At 36.7% G+C, this 18,309-nt stretch overlaps 1 protein-coding gene across 1 annotated transcript in view; it reads left to right on the top strand.

Moving 5' to 3' along the window:
* The window catches only part of USH2A (usherin), a 404,558-nt gene that overhangs the window by 259,465 nt on the left and 126,784 nt on the right, over nt 1-18,309 (top strand). Inside the window, exons 39-40 of the mRNA XM_068675985.1 lie at nt 9,463-9,613; nt 9,790-9,932. Of these exons, the coding sequence (XP_068532086.1) occupies nt 9,463-9,613; nt 9,790-9,932 (294 nt within the window). The remainder of the gene's footprint in view (nt 1-9,462; nt 9,614-9,789; nt 9,933-18,309) is intronic.

Raw genomic sequence — 18,309 nt, 5'->3', positions numbered from 1 at the left:
GTGAGCAAAACTTTCTTCTGCCCAAAGAAAGGACTGTCCATAAAATTAGAGTTTGTGAAGTTTATGAGATTTTGTACATTCCCAATTTCTGAATTTCCTCCATGAATTTCAGTGGGAATATATTTATTTCAGTGCATTGACATAGAAGACACTTTGATATTGTTGTGATAAGCACCTACACCTTAGGGAAAACTGGAAATGAGAAGCTAAAATTCCATGGTTTCTTTGACAACATATTCCCTAGTGTACTCCTGTGGTGCTTTTTGATATATGAGCATAATATCCAAGAACTATCTGCTTTTCTCATATGTCATATACATATATTTCATAAAGATATATTTAAGAAGATTAAGAAAGTTAGAATACAGAAAAACTTCCAGAAACTCTGCAAGCTCCTTGCAGAAAACAAAGATGTATGAACAGTGACTGTGGGAACACTATACCATGAACATATAATGAAATCTGAAACATGATGAGACCAGCTATGTTTGTAGCTTTGGTACTATTTTATATCAGTACTGTCAGGAGGCTAGAAACTAAGCCAGAGCTGTAACATGATGTGTTTGTGGTGGCACAACATTTGCCCAGTGACAGGCAAAGGACACAAACTGAAGCACAGGAGGTTCTGGCTCAATATGAGGGGGCACTTTACTGTGTGGATGACAAAGCACTTGGACAGGTTGCCCAGAGAGGTTGTGGAGTCTCCTTCTCTGGAGATATTCAAAACCTGCCTGGATACCATCCTGCACAATGTGCTCTACGTGATCCTGCTTGGCAGGGGGTTTGGACTCTATGATCTTCAGAGATTCCTGCCAACCTCATCCATTCTGTGATTCTGTGAACCTCAGCTGAGATATCCAACTGTGTACCAACCCAAGGAAGCGGTACATTGGTCTTTAGATAACCCAAGCAAAGTAACAACTCCCAGTAATGACAAAATCATCTGATCTTTTGAAAAGTGACTCTGCTGTGAAGAATGGTCTACTTATTGCTATAAACGGTAGTGTTATATCTGTTTTTAATTAAAAGTAAAATGATCGTTTTTCCTCATTCATAACTAAGATTTCATTTTATTATTCAACAGAGCTTTTTCAAAATGTTCTTTCTATTTATAAATCATAGTACTATACAGTATTTGATTCAAAACAACATTCAACTAAACATGTAAGTGCTACTGGAAATGTGGCAGTGTAAATGCCTGTTTTTCTGTTGCAGAGGTGACAGCTAGAGGGGATGTACTGTTTTGGGAGAGTCACAGCAGAGAGATGATTCCCTCTGGGCATGCTGGAGAGTCAGACTTTCTCCTCATACTTTCTGTGGAAGAGATGAGAGGGATAGGAACAGTGACTGTAGGTGGAAAGAAACACTTCCTTCTTAACACCTGTGTCTGATTTTCTGTTTAATAGGACATTGACAATCATTGTGATTTGTTTTGGTTGTGATTTTGTGATTTGCGATTACCATGTATCACATAAAGAAGTTAATCAGTAGTTGTGAACCAAATCCAGCTTTGTGTTGCCTGGATAGCAATCCAGGAACTTTGGGGAAAACTCTTTTTCTTCTCTTTCTTCAAATGGGAGAGGATTTGAGGGTAAAACTGTCTGTTACAGCTTCAGTTGAGTCATGTCCCAATGGTAGTCCAGTGACCTGGATCTTACTGGTACACGGGACATTTGAGATATAATAAGACTGCGCCACCCAGTGTGCATAGTGGATCCCTGACACCAGCTAATCTGTCACCTTGTCAGATTGGTTTTCTATTTATGGACACTAGCGAGTGTGGATTCCATCAGAAATGTCAGTATTCCATATCATCTTCTACATATCATAGATAAATTTACAGATTAAAAATAAATACAGGTAATATTATTGAGGATCCAAATTATTTGCAAAATTGCATTGTTCTCCAGTCTGTAAATTTAAGGATATATCAACTGATTTTTTGTTAAAATGCACATCAGTGGCATGGTAGATAATTCTGTGAGTGGTGGTACACTGGCACATTCATACTGTGGGTATACACACACTGCCAGCATTTGAACCAGGAGACTCACTTAGCTAGAACAGATTTTTCTCACCCAGTTCAGCTGCTGAAATCTTGGAAATATCATGTTTGTTCCAGGAATGTGAATTTTTGTGTCTCAGTATAAGCTCATCCTCTTGCTGCTGTGTCAAATTAGAGGGCTAATCAACAGTACTGGGAATAATTTTATTCCTCTGCCATCTTACAGTTCAGGATGAAAAATTATTAAGTCATAACCAATCATGAACATTGAAGGGTGGGTTTCCTGATTACAGAATCACAGAATATCCAAGTTGGGAGAGACCCACAAGGATCATCAAGTCCAACTCCTGGGTCTCCAAAAAACACCAATAAATAAATAAATAAATGAATAATCAGACCATGTGTCTGAGAGCATTGTCCAAATGCTTCTTGAACTCCTTGACCACTGCCCTCGGGAGCCTCTCCCAGTGCCCAGCCACCTCTGGGAGCAGAATCTTTCCCTAACACTCAGCCTGACCCTCCCCTGTCCCAGCTCCATGCCATTCCCTTGGGTCCTGTCACTGTCCCCAGAGAGCAGAGCTCAGCACCTGCCCCTCCGCTCCCCTCGTGAGGGAGCTGCAGGCCGCCATGAGGCCTCCCCTCAGCCTGCTCTGCTCTGGGTTGAACAAATCAAGGGACCTCAGCTGCTCCTCATACGTCTTTGCCTCTAGGCCCTTCACCATCTTTGTTGCCCTCCTTTAGACACTCTAACAGTTTTATATTTTTCTTATACCGTGGTGCCCAAAACTTCATGCAGTACTCAAGGTGAGGCCTCACCAGGGCAGAGTAGACCGAGACAATCCCTTCCCTTGACTGGCTAGCAATGGCGTTCTTGATGCACATTCCTCCCATCTGATGAGTTCCTTCCATCTGATTCATGTGCTAGATTTTCATCTCTGATTCTTGAAATGCACTTCAAATGACCATTGATGGAAAGGGTGAAGTCCTCCTGAATAATTATCTGTGGTTATTGCTCTGGTTGTGACATCATCTTAGTTATAGAAATTGTAGCTACCTAAGAACTGGTTCATTTCAAATATGAAGGAAAATGCTTATAAGTCAGCAGCCTTCAGTTCTTTGCAATTATACCATCAACGTTAAGAAGGAAACTTCAGTTTAGCTAAGGGTCTCCTTGCCAGGACTCTGTGAGACTACCACCAGAGGTGAGAAGTGCCAGTGTTTCCACCAATGTGAGTTAGTGTACTTGCCTAACTCTCTGCCAGCTGCAGGTAAGCTGCAAGACTTTGAAGATGATGTAAAATTCTCTCCAAAAAGAGCAATATCAATTTATAAAGCGGCTTCATGTAGAACGCTGAAGATATTACATGAAGGTGGACAGAATCTTGTTCCCTCCCCTCTTGCCACACCTGTTCACTCAAGTAAGGATAAGTGGCAGATCTGATAATTTCTTAAAGCTAACTACAGAGGTATTTCACTTTTCATGTAACAAATGACCTATGGTAGTTGTTTAATTATGATTTCTGCCTGATTTTGCAACATCAATTCTTATGTTTTTTCCTCATGGTCTTTTTTTTTTTTTTTTTTTTAATTAATTAATTTTGTGATATGACAGTTATTGGCTAGGCATCCTTTTAAATAATCTGATGAATAATTAGCTTTACTGGGCAGTTATAAATTCTATCCAATGTCTTTATTACAGGTATTATAACCATTAATCATTCAGCTAATTGCTTATTGGCATTCTTCTGTAGTTTTTAGAGTTTAGCAAAGTTCATGCTGAATAGTGTGGATAAACTTTGTCGAGCATGAGAGAAAAAAGGCAGGTTACCTCTTAAATAAAAGTAAAGGATACAAGTCTGTAAAACATTTTTATACTGTTGATTTCAGTAAAATATATCACTTAGGAAAGGCATCTCTTACACAAGTTTTTACTTGAGACCCATATCTCGATTAGAAGTACTGAGGCTGTAGATGGGGGGAAAGCTCATGAAAAGGAGGGTAAGGTCTGATTTTGTTTTTCTTTACAGCAGTATTAATCAGGAATAAGTAAGCCCGTTCTGGGATTTCATAAGAGCAATGTCTTAAAGTTCACTTCTGCAGGCCATGAAGTAAAGTGTGAGTTGATTTTTCAGGCCTTACTAAAATTGTACTTTGCAGCTTAGAACTGCAAATGGAGGAAAAATTGCAGTTAAAGTTTGCATACTCAAATCCAGATAAAGATAAATTTTAGATTTTCAAACTAATTATTTTCAATTTTCTGAGTGTTATTATGCCTAACTAGTATAAGTAACAATGCTAAAAGCAAACAAGTATACAAAGTGACCTCTTCTCAGATGAAATTACTATTAAAGCAGATCTATAACACAGGATAGATCATGAAGAGAGAACAAGATGTTTTTGTACTCTGCTTATGTCATGCTTCTGAAAGGAAAATTTCAAGAACATTAGGTGTAAACAGGTGTAAACTGGGAAGTTTAAGGAGACTTTAAGCTAGAGCTTTATGTCTCCTTAGTTGTTTTTTCAGAGAGTGCTTACCATACTTTCTGAGCCCCAGACTGGGGCAAGCAAGAAGGCCACTGTGGACCTTCCACACTGTATATTCCAAAATGTATTGATTTATGTTGAATGGGACATATAACGGAAAGTTAAACTAGGTCTATGTTGTCCCTGGTAGATATATAATTAGATGGAACAATATCTGTAACTGAAAATACGTATCTGTAAAATTATAAAATTAAAAATGAAATTCAAGAATACTGTATACATACATTACTCATTGAGTAGGTGGAAAACAATTTGGTGAAATATATGCTTTAAATGAAAAATAAAAATTACTCAGTGTATTCAATACATAGTGAGTAGGAAAGATGGCTGGAAAAAAGAGGGTTAAAAAACAAACCAGAGTAAACTTCAATGAACTTGTGAAGATAAGAAACAGAAAAAAAGCAATCTTGCCAACAGATAAAGGTTTATAACTAGCATGCCCTTCTAGTGATGACATATGGCCCAGCATCATGGCCTGCCTTTCAGTTAAATGAAAAAAAAAATCCACAAAAAACAACAAAACGTACGGCCATGTTGAGAATTATGGAAAACGCAATGACTAGAATTATTTGGACTGCACAAACAACTGGATAACAGGCATACCTGAGAAAATCAGGAGAAACAAATGTCAACGTGCAGAACATATTGCCATAAAAAGTGCTGTAATGAGATGATCTCAGTATGGGCACCCAAAATAGAAAATGAATCAGGAGTATCTAAACAACCAATGCAATGAGATAAAGAAATGGAGTTTGTGAATTGAACCTGGAAAAGAGGAAGAGTAGCCATGACTGAGCAAAGTATTCATCTAAAGGCAGTCTGACTGAAACTGTTCCTTGCTGTTATGGTACAAACTGCAGAGAGTTTATTTTCATTCCTTTGTAGTTAAATACGTTCTGTTATCATTTGCATACACGTGTATGAAAAATATTTAGATAAGATGCATCAGCTCTCCTAAATATTTCTTACATGCAGATGTAGGGAATTGTAGTGTTAGATTTTCATACTTCCAAAATCTTCTAGATGTCTGTCTGAAGATATTGTGGATACAGAATGGCCAATACGTGTCTGATCATTGTTAAATGTTGTGTCACGTTATCGAAGTTGCAGTGAGATGACACCACACTGATGGATATCAAAATGAGCTCTTCTGACTTTTCTTCATCTTATTAAAAATTAATAGTGCTGACATTTTTTAGAAGTAGATAGTTTATTGTCCTAATAGTTCACTTTTAACAATCCTTCCTAAAGTCTTCTGCTTTTAGATAATTTAAGTTACAGGTATAGTTTTATGGTAAGCATAATGAATATTTCTCAGAAAAGTAGGCTGTTAACGTGAAGTAAACATTTAAGTGCAATCATTTAATATAATGCTTGCTGCCCTAACATAAATACTTACAAAGCTGACTACTGCTGCATATGTTATTTAAGATGAAGAAATTGAAGCAAGAAGTTAAAACACTTTTCAAAGACTGTTTAGCATATTAGCTGCAGAGCAGGGGTCAGGTCTTTCCTGACTCATCTGCATGTAACTGAATGACTAGAATGCAATATATTATTGTCAGAATGAAACAGTCCAGTTTTTATTATTTTGTGGGGTTGTTTATTAATTAATATTTTGATTAAAACTGACATCTGATTAAATATCTTACTCTGCTTTTTTAATCTCTTCATAGACAAAGTGTGACTTTCTGCCCTGCTAAGTGAGGATTTACTGGGCTAGATGTTGATTCAGTAGGTTGCAAGTGGAGTGGTTGCCCCCTGAGGGTCATATTAAAGCTTGAGGGGAGCTTTTTGAGCAACATTGCATCTTAAAGACAATATATCAAGCTGATAGATACATGGCTCTTCTGTTGAGAAATTTTCAGTAGAATTATTGCTGGTTGCCAGTTATTACTTGGGTAGTAAGGAGTCTCTTGGGAATACAGATCGGATAAAAAGGGTTAAGCTGAGGGAAATGTTACACTGAAGACCTTGGTGAGGAGGATTGTTTGCAATAGTCAAAGGATGTTTTGTGTGCAGTTTAGAATTACCTTTTTTGTTGGAGAAGTGCTCTGTAGTTTTAATGATCAAAATGTGTTTAGTGTTACAGAGCACCTTTTTCATTATGTCTCAGCAGAAACTCCAGAACATATTTGTTGTACAGTACTGTCCCATTCTTTTTGGAAGAGCAGATTAAAGACATTCTCTGCAACCTATGGAAAATTTTTTCAATGAAAAAAAGTTGCAAAATATTCACGTGTTTGTTTGATAGTAGTGAGGTAGGCCTGTTTTACAGGTCGGTTGACTTTCACAGAAGAGATTTGTCTAAATTTCCCACACTTCCCTCTGTTGGGCTTTTGTTGGTAGAAGAGATTTGAACATTTAGCTGAGATTACCTACACCATTAAAATAACATCTGCACTGTGAATTGTTATTGACATTTAGACAGCTACATCTTTGTTTTTTTGATGAACATTCCTGTATCACTATAATAACCACCACTATACATACATAAAGATTAATCAGAGCTTTTACTTTGTGGATCTCGGGGAGCTTTACAAAGAAGGATAAGTATTATTATCTCAATTTAACAGATTGAGAAATGAAAGACAAAGGTGAAGTGATGTGTTCTTACAGATCTGGAAATAAATTTAACACTTTGCTTCCTCAGTGAGTTGCTTGTACTGGCTCCTCAATAACAATGTGAACTTTATCTTACTGGCCAAATTACAGCTCAGCTAATTAGATTAATTGTTAGATGTAGCTTTTCTGCTGTGTAGAATGTCTGTGTGCCCTTAAACAATAGGTGCATGTTAAGCTACAGACAGTTCAGTTTTAAGTGAGGTAGTACTCTGCTTTGAAGGGATATTGAGTCTTTCTTTTAGTGTCAGCTTGTGAAAACACTTTAAAATCCTCTAACAAAAGTTATTATATTGATTGTGCCGTCTTTCTTGTTGCTGAGCTTGCCTGCTAACAACTTTAGTAAGCACTTTATAAGGAAATGACAAAATAATTCATGATTATCTGTGAGTACTGTACTTTATATCCTGTAAATCCCGCATTGCACAACTCAACTCCAACATTAGTTATGTTGTTGCTAAACAGAGCAATGTTAAGTGAGGTAAATATATGTTCTCCATTTTACTCTGAGTGTAATTTAATTCACATAGAGAGGCATTTGGTGTGCAGATGTTTGGTTTTGATGGCTCAGCTGGAGGGATGTCAGTGGCTGTTCATGTTAAATCAGCCATTTTTTTTCCTTCAGAGTTGAGGTGCTCTCAGGCTCTTGATTGGCCTTGAATGTATTTGCAAGGGATTTGCAGGCCATGAATTACTTTAGCTTCAGACATCTCCTGGATTTAGAAACAGTAAGGTTTCAAGTTTATTTGGAATTCACCAGTCTCATTGCCTAGGTCTATATAGCGATAACAGGAGAGAATATCCAAATGTGGCCAGGCTGGCTAAAGCCCCATAATTTTATTTCACCTTTTTCATGGTAACAGAGAAAAAAGGGAACTTTTTTATCTTATGTGAACTGGAGGACCTTGAACTTAAGGGAAAGGAAATCAATTTACAGATTGCAGCAAGCCACGTCTTGTACCTTTCTGTACAATTTGGAGCTGGAGCTGAAGAATTTTGAAGTTCCCCAGTCATAAATATGCATAATCAAAGTCAACCTTTTAGGTGTTAGTTCACATATCACATAGTTCACACACATAGTATGCCTATGTCAGTATAAATTCAAAAATGTGGTATATGACTGGTGACATTTTTTCAGAGTTGATGATATCCTTTCACCTGTTCTAGGGAGAGAAAGATATGGGCAGTGTTTCCAGTGTTTCACAGGCTGTAACTTCCCTCATAGTAACCATCTCATATTTGGGTGGTAAATGAAGATCATAAAACTTATTGTAAAATACCGTTCATTCATCTTACAACTTTCGCCTTGAGGCTTACAACTACACCTTAAATTACAGATCTGTGAGACTGTTTTTATAATAGAGAGAAACAAGAAATAACGGCAACGAGAATTTCTGTTGGAATGGCTAAAGAAAAATGCAAATGGTAACTACTGGACCATGAAATGCAAAACTATTACACAAGTTTAAATGACAAAGGCAGTGACTTTCCAGTGTTTTAACTCGTTGGAAAAGAGCTACAGAGCTACAGACATGCACTGTATATAAAAGTTCCAGATGTGTTTATGTACAGAAAGTTTCTCAAACAGATTGTTTTCTTTTTAAAGAAAAACACGCAAAGCCTTAAACTCCCGGGTGCAAGTTGGCATAGTTCTTTTTACTGCATACAGGGAAATTTGCAGCAGTTAAAGGTCATTCATAGCATTACTAGTGACATATTTTGATCTGCAGTTCATATAAACTACAAGATATAAATCTGCAACTTCATATAAACTGATTTCCTTAACAAAATTGTAGAGTGAGACTTCAGTGAATCTATTTTGATTTCTACCTGAAGACTTTTTTTTTTCATTAAAATTTCTTCTGTTTTCTTTTTGAATTTTTATAAATTTATAAGAGTATGAAGGTACTTGAATGATATATATCTGATCATTGTTAGTCTTGCTGAGTAAGATTTCTGTGAGCGTATCTTTAAGTTCTAGGGGTGGCAGAACTGGGCACAAGGAGAAGCAGATAATATATGAACAGGTGGTAGAGAATATGTTGCTTATGAATTCCTTTTGGTGTTTGGATGTTTGCTTTTAGCAAAATGGTATTAATGTAACTGCTTTGGAAAGAAGAATATAAAGAAATATCATAGTTTAGTAGTGAAAATGTTAAACTAAATGGACCATGTTAACATTGCTGTTGATCCTGAGGAACAGTTTTTCCAGTATATGGAGCGTTTTGTTTCCACCCAGCATATGTTGTCCATGGTTTTCTCTGCTCTAATTCATCCATGCTTTTCGACAGCTCCAGATGGTGTTATGCCTCCAAGGCTTTCATCTGCCACTCCGACCAGTCTTCAGGTTGTCTGGTCTACACCAGTTCGCAACAACGCCCCAGGCACACCCAGCTACCGACTCCAGATGCGGCGGAGGCATTCTGCTGGTGACATTCTAGAGTACGCAGACCACTGCAAGGCCACCGTGAGCTGCTGAGGAAGAAAAGTCCTATTATCTCAAATATGGCTCACCTTTAGGGTGGCTGGGTTATTTGTTTGCAAGACTTGTAATGTTTTAGTCTTGCTTTCTGTGGTGGGATGTTTAAAGCTGTAAATCACGCTACTTTTCTTCGCAGGTTGCTTTCCAGCCCAACTGCTTCCTTACAACACAGTGTCAGAGATCTTCAGCCGTACACTGAGTATGAGATGAGAGTGGTTGCCTCCAATGGTTATGGCAATGCTTATAGTGACTGGACTTCAATGACTACGGCAGAGGACAGTAAGCAGTCCGCTCTTATTTAACTCCATTTAGCAAAAAGTAGAAACAATATTTCAGCTGCTGTTGTGCATAACTTATGTGGCGACGAAGCTGGTGAGGGGCCTGGAGAACAAGTCCTACGAGGAGCGGCTGAAGGAGCTGGGCTTGTTCAGCCTGGAGAAGAGGAGGCTCAGGGGCGACCTTATTGCTCTCTACAGATATCTTAAAGGAGGCTGTAGAGAGGTGGGGGTTGGCCTGTTCTCCCACGTGCCTGGTGACAGGACAAGGGGGAATGGGCTAAAGTTGTGCCAGGGGAGTTTTAGGTTAGATGTTAGGAAGAACTTCTTTACTGAAAGGGTTGTGAGGCATTGGAACAGGCTGCCCAGGGAGGTGGTGGAGTCACCATCCCTGGAAGTCTTCAAAAGATGTTTAGATGTAGAGCTTAGGGATATGGTTTAGTGGGGACTGTTAGTGTTAGGTTAGAGGTTGGACTCGATGATCTTGAGGTTTCTTCCAACCTAGAAATTCTGTGATTCTGTGATCTTGCTTTCCCAGTTAAATAGAAATAATGTATTTCCTTTATGAATAATAGTTTCTAATAGTAACTCCTAAGTGATCAACTATCTGTTATCTTAGCATTTCATAAGCATGAATATTTAAATACATATTCGGGGAAGAATACATATTCTTTTTTTTTTTTTTTTTAAATAACATCCCTTTGTGCATATGTGTTCATATATGGCTAGCTTAAGATACACCTAAGTACAGCCTTTTAAGTGGCATTTGTTTATATTCAGGGACTTGATTCTGATTTCAGTGATATCAGAGAAAATAAGTTGAAGTTAATAGTATGTGACTGTTGTCTTATCTCTGTTTACAGAATACTTAAACTATACCACAGCTGAACAGAACTTTTCCACTGATCTTTGTTAATTCAAAGTGGTGATCTACTGGTCTGAAATTGAGTTTATCATTGCCAGTCCCATCCATCACTTTCCTCATTAATAGTTCTATGTTTTGCATACTTACTCCACATCATTTGTTCAGTAGTCCCTTGATTTAACAAAGAGGTGTCAGTGTATTAGTATAGTCACTTCAGTTGTTAGGGTAAGATTTTGCTTGATAGAGCATGTGAGCAAAAATAGATGACAAAACTTGAGTTTACTGTTACTACATAAACAAAATATAAAATTTTCAACTTTTTTTTTTTTTTTTTTAAGAAACAACTATTAGTTTTCTTATACACTGCTGTAGAATATCTAATAGCCTACTTTTTTTTTTTTTTTTTTTGTAAGAACAGTTGTCTCAGGAAAAAAAAGCTTTGCTTTTTTAAAATCGGTTACTGTTGACCCCATTGTAGCAGGTTTTAGAGAAATTTAGTATTTACTAAAGAGATTATTTCTTGTTATTTCTTGTTGGATAAGAAAGCAAGACATTCTGAGCACGGAAAGGGTTGCCATGGGGTTGATGATACAAAACTAAAATCCTGACTGACTGGCTTCATTACTATCTTACTTTCACTGCCCTCACACCAAAGTGCCTTGGGTTGTTACTGTTTTACACTGATATAACATCTGTATTTGGGACTGTAAATTTAACCTGGTGCTCATAAGCAATTGTTGCAGTAAAGTGCTTGTGACACAACTTGGTTTTAGTCCTTCCTCTAAATGGATAGCTGTATATTTTGAGAAAACACCCTGAAAGAAAACGTGTTTCCACAAATGGAAAACAATTTTCTTTGAAGCTGAACAAATGATTCACAACAGAACTTTATTCAATAAACCCATTTAAGCTCAAAACATGTAAATATTTCTATAAGCATATTACCTTTAAATAATTACCTAATAAGAGTAAGTTGTGAAGATGTGTTACTGAAGATGTGTTACCTACATTTGAAAATCTTTGAGATTCGGTTCCTGGATTGTACTTGTATATTACCAAAAGTGAGTATAATATTAAACTTGTCTTCTATGACTATTTCATTCATACTGTATTGATTATTTAACTCTGGTCAGATAGTTCACATAGTGTTGTTTCTTTCTTAGGTAGGAGGAACACAGAAAGGCATCACTTTAAAAGGCATCACTTGTTAGTATATGTAAAAATTATTATTTTTTTGCAAAGCAGTAGATGTAGAATTTTAAAATTTTATTTTTTGAGAGTTAGGTATAGGACAGACAGCCTACACAAAGCATGCATTCCTATACAGTCATAGAATCATTGAATATCCCGAGTTGGAAGGGACCCACAATGATAATTGGGTCCAAATCCAGACTCCACAGAGATCTATGCAGAAATTCAGACCATATGACTAAGAGCATAGTCCAAATGCGTCTTAAACTCCAACAGGCATGGTGCCATGACTATGTCCCTGGGGAGCCTGTTCCAGTAGGCAAACAACCTCTCAGTGAAGAACCTTTTCCTTATATCCAGCCTGAATGTTCCCTCTTGCAACTTGACTCCATTTCCTATCACTGATCACTAAAGATAATAGATTGGCACCTGCCCCTCCACTCCCCCTCATGAGAAAACAGTCCTTCTGGAACATATATGTAGAAGCTAGCTGCTGTATAGAATTTGGATAACATTTGTGCACAAGCATGATGCACTACCCTCTGCAAAACCCAACTGTAAAAATGCCTGAAGTTAGTATGGAAGGCAGATGTTGCAAAAGGAACTTAAGAATAAGAAAAATATTTATATACTGTGTTTATGAAATTCAAATATTTTAAGATTACCAATCTACCTTGCTCTTCAGCTATGATGCTGTATCTTGTTCCCTAGCTTAAAACTAACAAACAAAACAAACAAATGAAAACCACCATGTTCTGTGGTTCCATTACAAACTCTGTGTCTCCAAGGGGAAAATGATTTTTCTTAAAATGTCGTGTTCCCTTTGTATTAATACTGCTAGAGAATACATGCTGATATGTCTCTAATATTCAACAAACCTTATAATTACTTTCATTGCTGACAAAAAAACTTTCATTGTTGACAAAGGTCTCTGGTTTTGGTATCATTGTGGAGGGCTGCCATCTGTAAAAGGATGTTCAACTCAGCTGCTTAAGACTGAATGATTGTCATTGGGTATAAGCAGTATTTCTGTCAAGGCTTCAATATGTTTCTTATAAAACTGCTTGTACTGACAGTTTGTTGCAGAACTACACTTAATTCCTGGCCCAGCAAAGTAGGGGCCTTTGACTTTGACTTTTTAAAGTACCACTTGACAGTAGAAATTTCTGTATCTCGTACTCTGGTGAAATATATGTGTATACCCACATTCTTATCAAATTTTACATAGTGAATGCGTATCTTTTTTGTTTCACCAAAGCATAAAATATCTGTAGGAATAAAATGTATGCATGTATGTGTGTTTATGTGCACACAATCCTGATGGTAGTAATGTAAATCATCACATCAATTTTTAAAGACAGTAGAGTTATTAATACAATCGGATGATTTCACAATATGTAGTAAATTGCATATTATATTTAATTTATGAAAAATATTTAGTAAACTATCAGGATGTTAGGAATGATTAAAAAAAATTAGCAAAAGCTGACATAAAAATCTGTTGTATCTGGTAATAAATTGTCTTATTGTAATGTTTAGTAGGCTTGGGGTGCTATTGATTAAAGAAAAAATGTTGTAAATAATTTTCACATATTTCCATTTACATGAGTGTGGAACTAGTAACTGATTCCATGAAATTTTTAAAGTCTAACCTGCCAGTGCCAGATGAGAATAATGTACATATCCTATGAATATTTTAAAAACTGCTAAGCATGAATTGATAAAAGATGTTTGTTACAGTGATCTTGGTCAGTATAGCATCAGAATATTTACTGCCAGACAAATAGAAACAGTTGTTGAAGTTCTGGATTAGATCTTCCTTTCAGTAACTTGAGTGTAAGTTTAAGATAACTCCCCAGAAATCAATGTAATCCCTACTGAACTGAGAGGTCAGTAAGTACCATTGAGCTGAGAGCAGAATTTCATGCATTGCATTCAGAAATAAAATTAATTTTTCTAGATATATAAGCAGATGTCAATTAGGTTTTACCTTTCATCATGGTAAGTCTTTAAACTAACTGGGAAGGAAAGTGAAAAAGAATTGGTTATTGTTGTGGTTGGCAAAATTGTACTGGCTGATAGTAATCCACCAGAAGTAATATTTGATCACAGGGATAGTTCAGAAATGAGAAAGGTGCTTTTCATAGCATTTAGGAAGATACATCTTGATTTGTACAAATTTGAAGCTACCAAAAAGTACTACTTAGAGAAAATCTGCCTATTCTTTTATTTGTAATGTCCTAAAAACTGTTTGGAGTCCAGTGAGGTATGTACAGGAGGACATCTCAGTCATCAGCATGTTCTCTTTCAGACACCTGTATCTTGGATTAGCGTATTTTTCCAGTACGGAGAATTCTCACTGAAGCTGTTTTATAAGTGCCTGGCTTGCATTAGTTGAGTAAGAAATTTTTGTGAGTTGCCTATCGGGAATTCCATGTTTTTTTTCTTAGATAGAAATTGCAAACCCACCTCTTTTCTGTGTTAAGCAAGTGATAGTCCAGTCCAATGTTTGTTCACAGTACGAACACATAGTACAAAGTGAGGGTTTGAGATCTTTACGTGTGGAAACTACTAGAGGAACAAGAAACAATATAAGAAGGATGATCCTGCAATTTATCATTCACTCATCAGTGTGTATTTGCTGATGAAGCAGGAGAGTGTTATTTCTGTCATGTAGCATGTTCCTCCGGCATGCTTACCCCAAAGCTTTGGTTCCAGGGCAAGGAGGCCCATTGTCTTAAAATTTCTTTAAGTAGACAGTAGAGAGAGGCAGGTGCCTCCAGAGGGGAACTCAGGACAAGAGCATTAGGTGCCACTGTGCTCCTTAGCTTTTGGAAGCACTTGCTTTCTCTGATGCTTATCCTGGGTGTCTGAAAAGACTAGTCTCCCAGTCTAAAAAGAGGTCTAAATTTAGACTAGTCTTCCAGTCTAAAATTAGTGTAAATTAGCTCCATATAATTTAGGCATATAAACTAATACATAGTTAGTTAATGTGAATGTGCCCACCTGTGTTCAGGGATAAATGGAGTGGAAGGAAGAGAAGACAAAACCTAGGAAAAATGATACCGGGAAGAGAAAATCATGAGCAATACATGACAGGGTGAACAGCAAAAGGAGAGTATAATTAAGCTGAAGTAATATGGTGGCAAATATGATATGACAAAAAGTACAATCTGCTCATGCACGCCTATAAGTTAAGAATTAGAAGTATTTTCTTAACTGCCTGACTGAGGTACTAGAACCAACACACAGTTGGAATAGAAGTGTGGAAAAATGTGAATATTTTGAAGAGAACTCTCAATATATATCTGAAGGGATTTCTATCAATGCATGTCAGTGTATACACAGCTCAATGACTTCTGAGTTCTATGATCTAATGTGATAAAAGATTTCTGTGGTCCCTTGTGCCCAGAACTACACAATGTGGATTTTCTGCTAGATATGGTCAGTAGTATATGAAAGACACTGCACTTTGTTAATATGTATAATTTCATTGTCCATGTTTCTGGAAAGAGTAAATGATTCAAGAATAAAAGGCACAGAATGTCTATTCTGCTTAGTGAGAGAGTTTCCCAGCAAATCAGGTATTTCTCATTAGCTTTAAAGGGCAGTAGTCCAGGTACATGTCTCAGTTTATTAATGAAAGTATAGATTCCCCTGAAATATATCCATGAGAGTATAGCTCCTCACTCCCCCAGTCTGTACAATAAGTAAACAAATGTGTGGTTCTAGTCAGGAAATTAAAAAAGATTAATGACAGTTTTGTACCTTTATTTTAAGTAGAGTCTGAACTTTGGAGGCAGATGAGCAAAATAGCCTGCCGTAAAAGGCAATTTCATTTGCCAAAATGAAACTACCTCCCAGTATTAATACTGTAATGAAATGGTTTAAAATATGAACTAAGAATCTTCAGGAAAAAGATGCCAACTGTTACCATGTTCAGTAGTTACTTCTATAAACAATTACATCTATGTAAAAAGCTTTATGATTTTATTTTCATCATTGTCAGGCTGAGCTCTGTAGCTGTCATACTTTGCAGTCTTCCCTCCAGTGACAACCACATTGACAACATGTTATACTCCACATTGATTTTACAGTTAAGGAGCTGATTGTGATATATAGGGATTTTAAGAATTCAGCTGAGAGGCTGACTTTTGCCTTTTATCATTCCATTAAAATTTTATAACCATCTTTTTCATGTCATTTCATCCATGAATTCTTACTTTAGAAAGTGATAGCTACTGCTGTGAGCATAACTTTTCTCATGTTCAGAGCTTTTTATTGTATTAGCAAACTATCCCAATTATAGTTAATACTCATGTTTTACATAATTGTGGTGACCCTTTCAACCAAGCAGTATCATGCTAGTTGATTTGTATATAAAATTAGATGATTCTGCTTGCCATTTAAAAAGCAGCTATACTGAATGAGTGTTGGGGACCAGGATTTAATGCTTTCCCATCCAGTGGGGCCAATTAAGCATCTCTCAAACGTCTTGTTTGAACTGTGAGAGTCTTAAAAGTCTCTCTTTTAAAAGGGCAGTAGGGAATGTATAGGTAGGTATGCTAGCTACCGGAATATGCTTGTTTGAGGGGGGATGGAGGGACTAGGGGTATCCAAATTTTAAGTTAGAAACCACCTAGCATACATTACACATTGTCCTTAAGGAATATGCCTTAACTCAATGGGGGAGTTGAAGCACAGGTTCAGCTAATTGTCTCAGATGTTTCACCTGTAATGCCAGCAACTTGTTCAGTACAAATAGAAAGGTTTATCCATCCCCTCCCAACAAATTGCTCGATTGTTGTGGTTTTGTTCTGTTCTGTGTTTTTGTCCTGCAGAAGTTCACAGTATGATAGGCAATGTACAAGGGATAAATAACACGCTAGTCTGTAGCTCAGTAAATATTGTATCTTTCAGTCTCCCTTCTCCCCATTAAACAAGAATTTGCAGCATCTTATTTTCAAGATCTTCAATTCCAAAGCAAATCTCCCTCCTTCACCTTTACACTCCAGCAAAATTTTTGTTTTACAGAATATACGTCTAATTCAGGTTTACACCCCCACCCCTCTGTCTTTCAGTGAAGTCTGAATAATGGCCCAAATTTTGTTCCAGCTTATGACCTAATTGATTTTGCCCAAGAGTACATGCAAATAGAATTGGATTGCTCTTTACAACAGATCATCTTTTATACTTGTAAATTCTGAGATCTAAATTAATCCTAGAGTGCACAAGCATTAGTATAAAACTCCATCCTTATTATCACTGTGAGTAGAACAGGAATTGTGATATGGATGAGTTTTATGGAGTTGCTTTGTGATGCATCATATAATGAAAGAAAAAACACTGTTACTTTTTCAAATTTAAAAGCCAAAAAAAAAAAAAAAAGAAAAAGCTTGCTATCCCAATTTTACATCACTGTTTCCACAGACATCAGTGCAATAATCCTGATTTACGTCTCTCTGTAGGAGGAGAATTGGGACTTCTGACTGCTTCAGCTGTTATTCTAAATGAGAGAAAAAGCCAGTCTTTGTGCTGGATTTATTTATTTTCTAGCATCCCTATTTTCATTCTCTCTCCTTCTTTCTCCTTTTTCTGTTAACTTATACATTTGCAGGAATTATTTAATTTCTGGTGAAGTAAATTATTCTTCCTATACCGATACTGGTCCTTGTGGTTTGGACAGCATACCACTTCACTAGGAATTAAATAATAAAGTTGTTGACTGCTGTGGAATTCAGTATATGCTATGTCATGTGTCCCGGAGACTTAGCATGCACATAACCACTAATAAATATAAAATTTTCAACCCTTAACATTTGAAACTTGCCTCCCTGAAATCCCCAAACCTAAAGCTATTTTAAACAATTACTAAATCCAAGTGTATCTTTTTTTTTAAGATTACAATAAAATATAATGTTCACAGAAAAATCTCATAAATGTCAAAATTGCTGTGGGCAGAATAGGGGGAATATAGTATTTTCTTGATCCGCTGTAGCAATTTATAGATTTCAGGACGTGGTTTATAAGAATGCTAAATGTTCTGGAATTACAGCTGTTACTGATCAGTGATTGAGCCAGATTTGTGTTATTGCACCATGTTCTTGCTTGTACCTAGAGAGCAGTAAAGCCTCAATATAATAAAAAGCACCTGCATTTTAAATGAAATTTCAATTGAAAAACTTAACAGCCCTTCAAATTGCAGAATTTAACGCAGCCCAGTAAAGCTTAAATAACACTTTGCCTCCACAGGCTGAGGGTTTTGCATTCAAGGTGACTTGATTGTGTCGCATGGTGAAATTATTTACAATTAAGGAATTTCTCT

The sequence above is a fragment of the Anas acuta genome, chromosome 3, assembly GCF_963932015.1.
Source record: "Anas acuta chromosome 3, bAnaAcu1.1, whole genome shotgun sequence".
Classification (NCBI taxonomy): Eukaryota; Metazoa; Chordata; class Aves; order Anseriformes; family Anatidae; genus Anas; species Anas acuta.
The sequence above is the reverse complement of the archived record's forward strand: the minus strand, read 5'-3'. Positions and strand labels throughout refer to the sequence as shown.